This window comes from Lates calcarifer, linkage group LG24, assembly GCF_001640805.2.
Source record: "Lates calcarifer isolate ASB-BC8 linkage group LG24, TLL_Latcal_v3, whole genome shotgun sequence".
Taxonomy (NCBI): domain Eukaryota; kingdom Metazoa; phylum Chordata; class Actinopteri; family Centropomidae; genus Lates; species Lates calcarifer.
Window position 1 is genome coordinate 13,304,902 of NC_066856.1, and position 13,342 is coordinate 13,318,243.

Consider the following 13,342-nt stretch of genomic DNA (forward strand, 5'->3'; position numbering starts at 1 on the left):
CCATACAGGTATGAAAAGAACATTATCTGAATACACACCATAGCTCACCATTATACCTCCTTATTACATTTTTAAAAAATGAATTATTTAACACCCGTTTTTCAAGATGCCTACCAAAATAAAAAATGTACAACTACAACAACAAGCACAAGAAATAGGCTTACTAATATTAAAACACTTATTTTCTTTTCCCCATTGTATAATAATAATAATACTAATAATAATAATAACAATAACAACAACTATGATTATTATTATCAGAGAGTGTAACACACAGTAGACTATATAATAATGAAATTGGCTGATATTGACTTACTGGCAACAGCAGGCTGCTGCTAGCATGCCTAACTTGCTCATATCTCTATTTTTAACACATTGTCTGACTGTTTCAGCTTGTCCGGTGTGAAACACTCACACTACTTGTGTTTGCTGAGAATACCAGTGCTTAATATAGACATGACCTCAGAGGAATCCGATACAACTGCAGCTATAAAATAAACGTATGGTGAAAAATCAAGAAATAATACAGATCACTGTCTTATACTTTGTGTGGTGGGTAGACCATTTGAATTTCGAATGACTAATTCCCCATCAGACAGAGGGTTAAAACAGCAGTGAGGGTGATTTTAAAATGTCTCAATTCTTTCCAACATTGCAGTATAATAACCACCAGAGGGAACCCGAGGACCTCGTGTTTGACACGTAGTGTTGCGTTCAAGTACAGTACCGCATTTACACACACGGAGGCGACATTTAGCTTCAGTGAGAGAAATAAACGCCTGCCTGGAACAAATGCATTCAAAAAAAAGAGAGCCGTTGCTACAGCAGCTGTCGCAAGGTTGTGTACGGCATACAAATGAAGGCATTGATCGCTTCTTTCACCGTACCGTTGTCTTTAGTAACCTGAACTGGTGCACTAACCTCCAGCTGGTACAAGGTTGGCTCCACGTCCCCATGTTGCACCAAGGTATATACTGTGTTTCACACATTTCGTCAGTCCTGGGAAAAATTAGAGCAATGGTCCTTTAGATATGATACTATTGTAAAGGAAATGATACATATAGAACAAAAACATGAACCAGTCTATACAGGGCTGCAACAGAGGGAGCTACTATATTGACAATGTGGGAGGGAAAAGGTGCAGTAGGTTACTATAAACACGGCGTTTACAGGTATTACCATAATATGGGTCCTATGTTTTAAAAAAGCACAATAGGACCACAGGGCTTACTCTTGAAAAACACACACATACGGTTAGAGTATTAAGCAATTACAGCAATTAAATACCACAGACAGTTCTGCACGATGTGTGATATAATGTGAGATAAAACCACAAAGTGCGATAATGTAACTAAACTTGTGTCTGAATGCAACACAGACACACCACGAGTCCCAATCGGCAACAAAGTATAGCCTGTAGCGATAATGTTGTGATTTTTCATTGTGGTAATTATTTGTGGAGGATGTTACCACGAGGTCCGCAGTGCTCTCCTCCACCATGCCTGTTGTTGTTGTTGTCATTCTGACTGCCCGCCTAAATCAACGCCTTTCTGCGGTGTTTTAAAATATACAAAGAGTGGATGTTTGGTTTTGTTACTGGGTCTGCGGCAGATAAAGCTTAATAGCGAGACTGTATCCATGTCAGTGGAACAAGCCATGCTGATGTCAGAGATTTTTCCTCTGCCCTCCACGGTGGGAGGATCTCTGTGCGTTGAGTCACGCAGCTGTCAAAGATAGCTGTCACCCAGTTTCAGGATCAAACACACACACAGTCAATGAGAAAAGGGCTTTGAGTCGAAGGGACGCAGAGATCTCAGGTAACCCCCCCTCAAGTCTGCCTCTAAACAAGGACGAACAGAAGAGGGAAAAAAGACAAAAGAAGGAGAAAAGAAACGCGTTTTGATGAATAAGGATTTTTCGAGTATTCGGATACACGCTGGGGATATCTGGAGAAAAGAAGAAAAACACTGCACTATCACAGAGGACAATTTTCTTCTGCGCTTGACGAGGAAAAAAGTGGGCATTTTCGGACGGAGATGAAGACGAAAAAGGGTAGGTTTGCTGCCTTTGAGAAGAAATGTGTCATATTTAGTTTAGGTAAGCAGAGACAGCGTATAGAACGAATAACAGAGCGATTCCCCTCATATGCAAACCACGCAGTCTATTGTTTCCTTTCCAGACATGACAGGGGGCTTTTTCTGCCATGTGCTGGCGCGATGTCAAAAAGTCGATATAGCTAGGTTTCTCTATCATTTGCGATTTTCTACATACGTTTTATTCAAGTTTTGACAGCATAACACACGACTGCGTCGCCATGTGTGTTGTTTTTCTTGTCGCGGTGTGATCAGGCTAACTTTAAAGCTCACACGAAACGTCAAAATTGAATTAAACGACGCTTCCTTTTAACTCGCATAAAAGCTCATTTTAGTGGCGAAAGCTACATTTGTCTCGAGTTTGAGAAAGGTGGTGAGACAAGTTAAAGTTGGGCGACTGTGAGTTGGAGAGTTTGAAATGTTACATTTTTACAACGTGCTAGCTTTCAAAATCGATACCTTGTACCTTTTCAACTATCTCCTGCTAACAGGAACACCTTAAGCGCCTTTAAACAGCATCTAAATCCAAATGTAGGCTAATGTTCATCCTGACCTCATTGTGGGAAGTTGCCGTTGCCTTGTTACATTCATGGACCTCGTGGTGCAGCGCGCACGCACACAATAGAAAACCCCTTACAAGTTGTTTTAAACTTACTAAATCAGTGTCTTCGTGGGCTTAAAACACTTTTCTGGCCACCTTGTTGAACAGTGGTGTTTCGGAGGGGCTGAAGTTAATAGCGAACTCACTGTTTGCGTGTAGAAACTTTTGAATCGCATACAAAGAACCACGCAGCCCTGGATTCTTTTGTTTAGTCTGGAGACGCTGATTTGCAACAGGTCTCCCCTCCCCCTTCTCCCTCTCTCCAGCCTACGTAATTACCTCATCCTGTTGGCCGCTCAGACTTTGGGAACTTTCTTATTCCTTTCCCACTAGTTTGCCCCAGAGCAGACTGCAGGGTGGTGGATTAAATATCCTCACATTTTTGTTTCTGCATCTCATTAATAGCGCCTGGGCTGCCTGTAATGTACACTGCTGTCGTATCCATGTGTAAAAAGTGACCTAAACAATATAAGAGCAACTGTATAAATCTGTTTCTTCAAATATCCATGTGTTATGTCAGTTAAACCCTATTGTCTGTCACATGTAATATCAAAATCTGATGAAAACAGGCTACAATCTGATTAAAGTAGGTTTTTACAAACAGTACATAAGCATTTATTTTCCCTGGGCAACACTCTTGACATTCAGAGAGAATTCAAAGGCCCAAATCCTGTTTGATCATGGTTGACTTTGATTAGACATGTCTGAAATGCTAAAGTAAAAAACATAGCAGCTCTGTAATTTTTGCAAATACCCTGCTTCTGTTCTTCAAAACAAAATCTCCCCCCATACACTGATTGTTCTTGTGCTTTACTTATCCAAGCATGCAAGGTGTGCTCTCAGTCCGTGCAGCAGACCTGGCTTGTATTTGTTGAGGCAGGTTTTATAACTGACACAGCATCAGACCAGCCTTTGTGACGTCGGCCCCTCCATCCCACCCCTCGCTCCCTCCTCCTCCTCCTCCTCCTCACTCCCTCCCTCGCTCCTTATATGAATCACATGGCTGAACTTGACAGCTTGCTTCTGACACATCAGCTGCCTCCCAGACAGCTTGCGTTTGGTAAGCGGCTGGGAGACTTGACAACAGGGTGGCTGACAGAAGACGATTCATATTCTTCTCTTTGTCCTGTTCTCACACACAGTCTCTCTTTCTTCTTCCCTCTCTTGGCACTTTGCTGTGAGCAGGTTTGATGATGCTGTCAGGGAGTGAGACAGATGACGAGGACAGCGTGGACGCCCCTCTGGATCTGTCGTCCAGCACGGGGAGCAACGGGAAGAGGAAACGGCGGGGGAACCTGCCCAAGGAGTCCGTTCAGATCCTCAGGGACTGGTTGTACGAGCACCGTTACAATGCTTACCCCTCTGAGCAGGAGAAAGCCCTCCTGTCCAAGCAGACTCAGCTCTCCACACTGCAGGTATGAACACAGATATGACAGAGGAGATAAGATTACCTAAGACTTCATCACCAGTGAGCCCGTAGAGTGTAAACAGACCACTGTAAAAGTCAAGGGAGGAAGGAAGCAAGTGTCAGGCTGACTGAATCATTTCCTGTCTCGATGGCAAACAAAACATGACACACAAAACAGTGAAGTGAAGGTCATCCAAAAGCAGCTTGATGTTGCAACATTAAAGTGTATGAGACAACGTGAGTAAACTCACTCCCTGTGTGCTGTGGGCTTGGCATGAGGCAGTTGGACAGGAATTTCCCTCCCTCCAGCCCCTTTCCATCCCAGCTGTCTGGGAACAATGCAGAGTCATTTACATAGTTAGAGCTACAAGCCTCCCTGAGCCAGTTACGACTAGCCTGGAGGACTGAGGCAAAGAAAAAAGAAAGATGACCATGATTACTGCTATAACAAAGGAGATTATTTTTATTGAAAACTATTTTAAATACAGGATTTAAGAAGTTCAAACCAGACTCTTGGATTAAAGTTAATGTTTAGATTCTCATAGCCTGCGATCATTCTTTTTAGTGAGGTCTGGTTTTTCATTTCTGCATTGCTGAAATGATAAACAGGAAATGTTAATGGTGTGATATATACAGACTCTGGTGTGAAATCTCAGTGTGTGATGGGTGGTGTTTACCCATTCATTGTGATTTCTCTATTGAAAACACAGGTGCAAACTGCACCTGGGGATAGAGTGCCCGCAGATTTTTCTTTAAAATTGCAAGGCAGAACATAAGTGAGCCATGTGATGCAGCTTTCTCACAGCATGGATTTTTGTTGTTGTCCTCTCTCCAGGTGTGTAACTGGTTCATTAATGCACGGCGGCGACTTCTCCCGGAGATGCTGAGGAAAGATGGCAAAGATCCCAACCAGTTCACCATATCCAGGAAAGGTAGCAAGGCTGGCGACAGCTTCTCTGACAGCTCCCAGTCCCCGAAACACAGCAGCCCCGCAGCCAGTACAGAGGAGAGCTATGACAAACGTGTTCTCCACCCCTCCAGCTTTGAACCCGCCATGCCCAGCGTCCTAAGAAAGGCGCTGTCCCCCTCCGTACCCTCTCCAACCTCCACGTCCCCCTCCCCGGGGCTCATGCCCACCCGCCCTTCTGTCATCTGTCACACCACTGTCACCGCAGCAATGCAGGCCAGCCCGACAGCCTCCCACCCACCCATACCGGGAATGAACTGCGACAGGGCAGCTGCCGAGCTGTTGCAGTCTGCGCAGGCGCTGCTCAGGTGCCAGGATGAAGGGCTGGGCAGCCAGCCGCTCCCCGCCGCCACCACCATCCTCAGCAGCGCCGGCATGGAGGGCAACCTGAGCCCCCGCAGCGGGCTGTTCAACACCCCTCCCCCCACCCCTCCAGACCTCACACAAGACTTCAGCGGCTTCCAGCTCCTGGTGGACGTGGCCCTCAAACGGGCCGCAGAGATGGAGCTGCAAGCCAAACAGCTGGTCTCCTAAAGGGAGAAAGTGACAGAAGAGGAAGAGGAGGCAATGGAGACTGACTTTGTGTCTCGGCTTTGGAACTCCTCTGAGTTCAGTGACTTGTCTGCACGCAACAGAGAACAAATCCACATGAAAAGCCTGATCATTTCTATTTTTGGTATACCAATCAAATTGATGAGGATGTTTTTTTTATTGATAAAAAAAAAACTGTATTGAGGTGCCTTGGCTGTCAGTTGTTTATTCATTTCATATACATGCGTATGTATCTACATGTGTATCTTATTTGCACACAGGGACCAAAAATGTTATCAGAGAAATGCTGCCTGTCTTATGTCTTTCCATTATACTGTATATCATTGTAGAGAATGGAGCAAGAGCTAGAATCAGCCCTCCTTCAAACTGACCAATCAGACGGATTGGTTGCATCCACACACGTTTACTGTTTTACATTTCAGAGATCAGTTCATGATTGGTCTGCCTCGTTTGTTTGCACACTAAAGGCAGAGGAAGGTCATCTCAGTGTCTTAAACATACTTTGCTCTTGGCATCTATGACAAACTTATTCACTACTGTAGTAAATGTTATGTGTTTTCATGAGTATGAGTATAGTTTTGATTTTGTAATTTACTTTTACTTTTAGCTATTTTTAAAAGAAAAAACTTCTATGCTTTTTTTTTTACTCTTTTTTCCCACCAAGGGATATTTCAGATGACCAATGTAGCAGGTTCTTAGTCTGAGCCTTCATCCCATCACTCAGCGAAAACGACGGCCAGTGGACTGGAAAATTAAAACACTACAGATGTCTTTTCTGCATTTGCTGTTTTACAAACATGACAAAGACAGCATTTTTTGAAATCACCAAAAAAAACATTTTCATGTATTATAGGACCATGTGTATAGTTAATGTGACATGATGCCCAATGATGTGATTTCTTTTCATACTGTGCAATGTTTGTGGCAAATAGGGGTCACATGGGATTCAAATAAAGTTTTGTTTTTCTACATCTCAGAATCTGATCGTTTTCATTAACATGTTTTTTCCTCCTGCTGATCACTTAAATCTAAAATGCAGTTACACAGGCTGCATTCTTGTAAATCCTTTCAAACTTTGTGAAGATTACCAATTCATCCCTGAAGGATCTGAAGAGTGTATTGAGTTGGAGTGTTCAGTAAATAAAAGGAGCGAGTACGGGAGGACAGAAATAGGTTGGTGTTCATGTCTTTTCCACAGGCTACCGTTAGGCATTCAGAGACATTCCTGCGTGTGTAAGAGAGGTTTACAACAGCTCCTGCCAATTAGCATAATCCTGCATAAATTAACACGGGCAAACAGCAGACGTCAACAGTTTCTTGCCAACAGGGTTTTATGTGTGCGTCTGCGTCTCAATAGAGTCAATGTAAGGCAGCTTACAACTGAGTATGCTCCCTCGTTCAGGGCTAGGCAGACAGCTGTTCCCTTTTGGTCCTGCTACAATCCTAAAGCTTCTCTATTGGTCTCAATAGGATTTGTTGTCTATATTTGCTGAGACAGCGACCCTTTTATTTATTACATGTTCTTTTTCCAAGCTCAAAACAAACAATTTTTCTGATTTGAAAGGGATAAAAACCATTAAAATGACTTCAGGCATTTCATATGCGTGCAGTCTGGACCAGAGGTGGAATGTAATTGAATGTATTTACTGAAGTACTAGTAAATTACTTTACAAATAATGATTTTATATATGAAACCAGTGATTATGTAAAAAAAAAAAAAAAAAGCTGTATAATTACAGATTAAACAGTATATAAAACACTTGCATCAGCTCCTACTTGACCAACTACAGCGGTAAAACACTACTTTAACATTAAAGAGTTAAAAATATGTCATAATAACATGATTATGACATATTTTTAACTGAGTGACATTTTTAATGCCAGAAAGATATTTACTTCTATTGGAGTATATTTATATTGTGGTATTGCTACAAAAGAATGGTTCTGAACACTTCTTCCACCACTGGTTAGGACAGTTGGTCCTCTAAAAGGCAATATCACTTGTCAGTGGCTAGAGCTTTGCCCCCGAAGGCTTGCCCTTGATGCCTCCAATGCCTCATTAACAGATATTCAGAATGCATTTTGAGTTTTCCACTTTTTTGTCAGATGTTGCCTGTCAAAAGTGACAGCTCCTGCAGTGGAGATTGGGTCCAGTCAAGAGGATGTAATGGCTAATAAGGGTTTAAACAGACCTCCAGGCGCACAGTGGGCAGTTGCAGCCCACCATGTGAAGGGTGACCCAGGGCCAGGCCTTACACAAAGATTACCCCCCACCCCCAACCCTCCTCTTCTACCACCCCACCTCCCCACCCCTGAACTCTTGGCCACCGAGGTCAGCATACCTCCCCTCAGCATGACTGATGTGTGAATGACGAATCACCAGACGCTGCATGTACAGGAGCATCGAGGCTGAGCTGAGGCCAAAAGCGCTGTCTAATTATGGGGACCCGCCCCTGCGGAAGGGAAATGCCCTAAAAACACACCATGCTGGCCTTGTAATCTGTTTAATTATATTCCAATTGAAAACACATGTGCAGACAAGAAAGAAATTAACTCAACAAAATTATGGCAATGATTTTTTTTAATGCCGATAAGAGCTCATACACGTGCCATAACATCAACAGTGTAATAACATTAATTACAAAATGTATATCTGCTTAATATGTTATTTGATTGGGTTTTTTTAGTTTACATTTACATAAGGAAACATTCATTTATGTACAAATGTTTATTTGAATGTTTTTCTCCTAATATAACTACATCACAAGCTTCAGAATTGCCAGGATTGCTGGAGTGTCTTTAGAGTTTAACAATTAACCACAATCCAACATTCTGGTTTCTAACTCCCTGCTATACCAGGAGTATTATATTGATATGTTAATATAATAAACATAAATCAGAAGTCAATCATTTGACAGACAGTTTAATTCAAATACAAGTTCCAAAGTAAAAAAAATCTAAAATGAGCTTCATCTACATAAAATGGCATTAAGTTTGAACTATTGTCACGTTTATGCACCCTCTCTAAAAATCAACCAACTAAAGGAAATACAAATCATACTGTACGGTTACTTCATCACTGGAATTCCTTCACAAATAAACATCTCTCAATGAAATCTTCAGGTAGCGTTCAATAGGGACAAATAGCAGGAATATACCTATAGTTATCCAATGGCACAAAACTTTGTCAGATCAATACAGAGAATTGGACTAACACACCAAAGTCCTGCTATTCTGGTATCAAAACAATGATGTGATGTAAACTGGCTCAGGATTGTCCCCCACATTCAAGCAGCTGACAGAAATACCTTGTACACTGAAGTAAGTAGAGCTGAGATGTTCAGCAGGAACATCGTTAAAAAGATGGCATGGACACTGCTTCCGTTATTTAAGAGCATGGCCTTTCTTTGACTGGGGTTATATACAGTAAGAGACAAAGCTATGGGTCACATGAAGTCAGTCACACCATCTCCCTCTCTCAGTCTCTCTCTCTCTCTCTCTCTCTCTCTCTCTCTCCCTCTCACACACACACACACACACACACACACACACACACATATAAGCACATACACACTTCTTTCCCCTGAGGCTGCTGTTGTGCTCAACTATCATATTAGAAATTAAGGCTGATCACTGAAACAGAAAAGACAAAAAAAGGTGCCTGTCATGCTATAGAACTAACATACATGAAACATAAACACAGTATAAGGGCCTTGTTATCAGTGCATAATAATAATCACAATGTCAATAAACAGTCATTGTTCTTCTAATCAATAAATTAAACATGAATACAAAATATTAGAAATTGGATTTTTTTGTATGACCTTCAAATAATTGCTTCATTTGGAGGCAGAGATAGTGCACACACAGTGAGGAGAAAATAGTCCCTTTTCAGTCCTTTAGTCTCAATACTGTCAATAAACCTCTCTTGTCTAAAAATGACATAATAAAATATAGTACAACTACCAGTATTGTACCAAATATCAGTATTTTAGCTTAGTCTGTAACACTGAAGAGCTTAAATGCAACATGAGAAAGGATTAAACCTGTTAAAAAAAGACAAAAATATTGGTTACCTTGTGTCAGCATGCATGTCATGTCATTATACTGTATGTCCTTTATACAAATATGATTTGCTCAGTTTAAAATGAGACAAGATGGGTGGTTTGTTTACAGGTTGTTGATGCTGCTACCTTATTAATCAATTACAGCTAGGACTGTTCAGCCCCAGGAAAATAGGAAGCACTTTTGAAATGAACATCTGAATCAAAACACACACACACATACTGTTTCTCTCACTCACACACACAGACAGGTTAGGTTTGTGGCATTTTAAAACAGTGACTCTTTCTGTGAAATGCACTCCTCAAAATTTGCTCCTGACTCAAAAGCCGCTTTGCCTCACCTGGAGGAGCAAAATCTGACCTGACTCTTAACCTTTCCTACAGGGTCGACCTCTTGCTGCCGGAAAGGCCCATTTTCAGACAGATGGCAAACTGTGTCACTAACTGACACTATAATTTCCTTGTCTGTTCTTTTCACCCTTGTCTTCTAATATTTAACCTCATTATAGAAAAACAAAAACTTGCAAGCTTCTAGTTTTTTCAGAATCGGATCATGGGATTTTGGTAAAAATATAAAAATAAAATCAACTTCATATATATATCAAATATGACTTAATAGGTCTGGTCTGGTCTGATGTTTTTGATCTGAGCGGATCAGTTTAAATATTATCTCTCTTAAGTTTGTGTATTTGCATATACAAACACACACTCCACATGCACATGCATGCTCCCTCCTAGTTTTCCTTGTAACTCTCAGCTCCGGAACACTTTAATGTGAAGCATTGCTGCTGTGCTACACCTGGCTTACTTTTGTAATATCAGGTCACTTTAAAAAAGGGATTTATAAGAGACTTCTTCGGGAGTGAGGGGTGGGTGGAGGTACAGGAGAAAAAAGGGAGTGCTACATCAAAGCTGGGAGAAAGAAATGAGGAAAGGGGGTAGATAAATAAATAAATAAATACTGTAAATATACATTTCTTGTCCAATTCCATCGTGACTGACCCCACAGTGATCTGGGAAGTCCGCAAAAAATGTGATTATGTAATGTTAGCACCCTAGCCTTACCATTCAGTGCTATTGTGAGTATGGGACAGTGTATTGGGCATGGGTGTAGGTACATATGTTTGCCTGTCTCATAGTCTGGTCTGAGCCTCTGGGATATAGATCTCGATACTGTCTGCGCTCTCTGTAGCAGAGCTCTGCCGAACCGACGCGGCACGTTTGGCAGCTAGCAGGCGTTTGCGAGCCTCCAGACGCTGGCGCTCAGAGCTCTCCAGCGAGCGGTCCCTAGCCAGGGGAGGGTGGCCCTTCTGGGGCTTCTTTGGCACGGGAGGGGGCATCCTTCTCTCCTGGACAGGAATGACAGATAGTCTTAATGACAGACCACTGAGTCCTCATGGCAAGCTGCTGCTTAACACAGTAAGGAGCAACACAACTGCAGCCATAGGGGGTTAGAAAGAGCACTGTAGCTGTTGCTGGCGTAATGTCAGAGCATGCAATTTTGAATGAGGTTATGGTTCACAGTGGCAGCCATTTGTGTGGGGTAAGAGAGCACGGTGGTGGCCATTGCGTGAGGTAAAAGTGACCATTGGAGGTGGACAGGCCCCAACGGTGCATGGCAGGTAGAGTAGCTTCTCAAAAGCAGCTCACTGTCGGCAACAAGACAGAACAAAACACACAAATACAAGTGGTGACGACAGGCAGGCAACGTGACAGTACACAACACATGTCTGCATGCTACAACAAAGCTTAACTGTGAATCATTAGGACTCACAATTCAAAGTATACAGTAATGACAGCAGATAACATGCAGGTTAGTAAGGCATTCCAAAACAAAACTGAGGTTAGGCGAATTTTATCATTAAAAATGGAGTTGAACGAATCAGATTTTTGTCATGTGTGTCTGCACCTGAATTTCTGGGGGGGTCAGAGGTTTCCAGTTGTTGGCTTTGAGTTGGTGGAGTTCATCAAACTTCAGGCTAATGTTCTCGATTGACAGCTGGAGCATGTCCCAGAAACCTGCCAGGTCCTGGGAGATGGGCCGTGGGTGTGCATTTGGGTTCTGATACACAAAAAATTGCATACATACACACATGTACACATGAAAACACATGTACAAAACATACTGGTTATAAACTTGTCACACATTTTTGGAAAGATGCTGTCATTTTCTGATGATTCAGTTTTACAGCAGCTGTGTGAATCACAGGCACCATACTCTAAATATGTGCAATTATTAGGTTTGTATCCAGAATATGGCTTTGATTTCTTCATTATCCTTTGTTTTGAATGATGCATCCACTGTGATTAAACCAAAAAAATATCAGCTTGTCTGTGAAATACTCATTTTTCATTCACTACAGCCGGTCTTATTGTTATATAATAAATTATGCAACACACATATTTGTAATATTTTGACATGCAAATGGAAAAATAAAGGTAAATGTCTGCACAAAAAAAGCTTGATTCTGCTTCAACACAAAAATCTAAAAATCCCTGTTTGTCATGTTCTGGTTTTCACACCGCAAGATATTTTTCTGTATGTGAAAGACAGTAAGGGTGTGCAGATGCACACTCCACACTAGATGCATAGTAAATAAGCGCCTGGCCTGGCCTGTCAGGATGATTTGTGCAGGATGATGTCAGTGTTAGGGGTGGGGGCTGGGGCTGGAGGTGGGGTGGGGGGAGCATACAGAGGAGGATGAGGTGACACATACCAGATTCTCCTCACACAGCTCCCGGAACTGCTGGAACTTCTGGGACATCAGCAGCTGGGCACTCCCCACTGCACTGCGGATCTTCCCCAGGACTGCAGAAAGACACAGACACACATATGAGCATGCACACACACACACACACACACAGAATTCACAATGCAATTACTCACAGAACCGCATACTGCAGGCATGTTGCACCGCTGACAGAGAGGATGCATTAGTAATGCAACAGAAAAGGATGTGCTACAATCCTCTTTTATATTTGCCTGTCACGAACTGAAATCATTTAGGGAAGTAAAATAATGACTGAAATACACTGAAATTCAAAATCCAAAGATAGACACTTGATGACACAATCCAAAATGCAACAAATATGGAACATGAATATTTTTAATTGTTGTCAAATCATGCACATGGTCCTGAAAGCATATTGTAAGGATGAATATTTTATTTCTCTCACAATGGCAGTTTGGCAGACTGATATATGAGATAAACAAGGCTGTACTGCATAACCTGACTCCACTGCTCAGTCTTATTGACTCACATATCCCTGTGGAGAGGAACTGTCACTGCATACATTACTCGACATGAAGAGAATGGGATCAGAAACGGAGAGGGGGAGTAATGAATCTGCACTACAGACACAAGCCCTTCAGGATGTGTGTGTGCATGTGTATGTGTGGGCGTACACGCTAGCAGGAGATCTGGGAAAACATAACCTTGAGACAGGCTCCTTGTTCTGCACGTTCTGTGAGAGAATCTCTTGCCTGGAACCATAACAACACACTAGCTGCATAAGCAATGACATTTTTTGGTAAGAAATGAAATCAGCTGCGCAGTAAGGACAGGTATAAATACAGTGCCTACTGCCTGAGGCTTGTTTGCTCCATCTGGTATGTGCATGAGAGAAAAAAACACACTTGTGCATACAGAGTTGTAC

At 42.1% G+C, this 13,342-nt stretch overlaps 3 protein-coding genes across 4 annotated transcripts in view; 2 read left to right on the forward strand and 1 right to left on the reverse strand.

The window, feature by feature from the left end:
* Positions 1-13,342, forward strand: part of insig1 (insulin induced gene 1) — a 255,924-nt gene that overhangs the window by 89,183 nt on the left and 153,399 nt on the right. The gene's annotated exons all lie outside the window — the stretch shown is intronic.
* Positions 1,758-6,592, forward strand: tgif1 (TGFB-induced factor homeobox 1). The gene is made up of 3 exons (XM_018695337.2): positions 1,758-2,052; positions 3,880-4,109; positions 4,938-6,592. Exons 1-3 carry the CDS (start codon positions 2,037-2,039, stop codon positions 5,601-5,603), a joined length of 912 nt encoding a protein of 303 aa, XP_018550853.1. The 5' UTR covers positions 1,758-2,036; the 3' UTR covers positions 5,604-6,592.
* Positions 8,185-13,342, reverse strand: part of dlgap1b (discs, large (Drosophila) homolog-associated protein 1b) — an 86,995-nt gene continuing 81,837 nt past the window's right edge. Inside the window, 3 exon segments of the mRNA XM_018695334.2 lie at positions 8,185-11,034; positions 11,595-11,747; positions 12,403-12,494. Coding sequence (XP_018550850.2) covers positions 10,819-11,034; positions 11,595-11,747; positions 12,403-12,494 — 461 coding nt within the window. The 3' untranslated portion in view covers positions 8,185-10,818.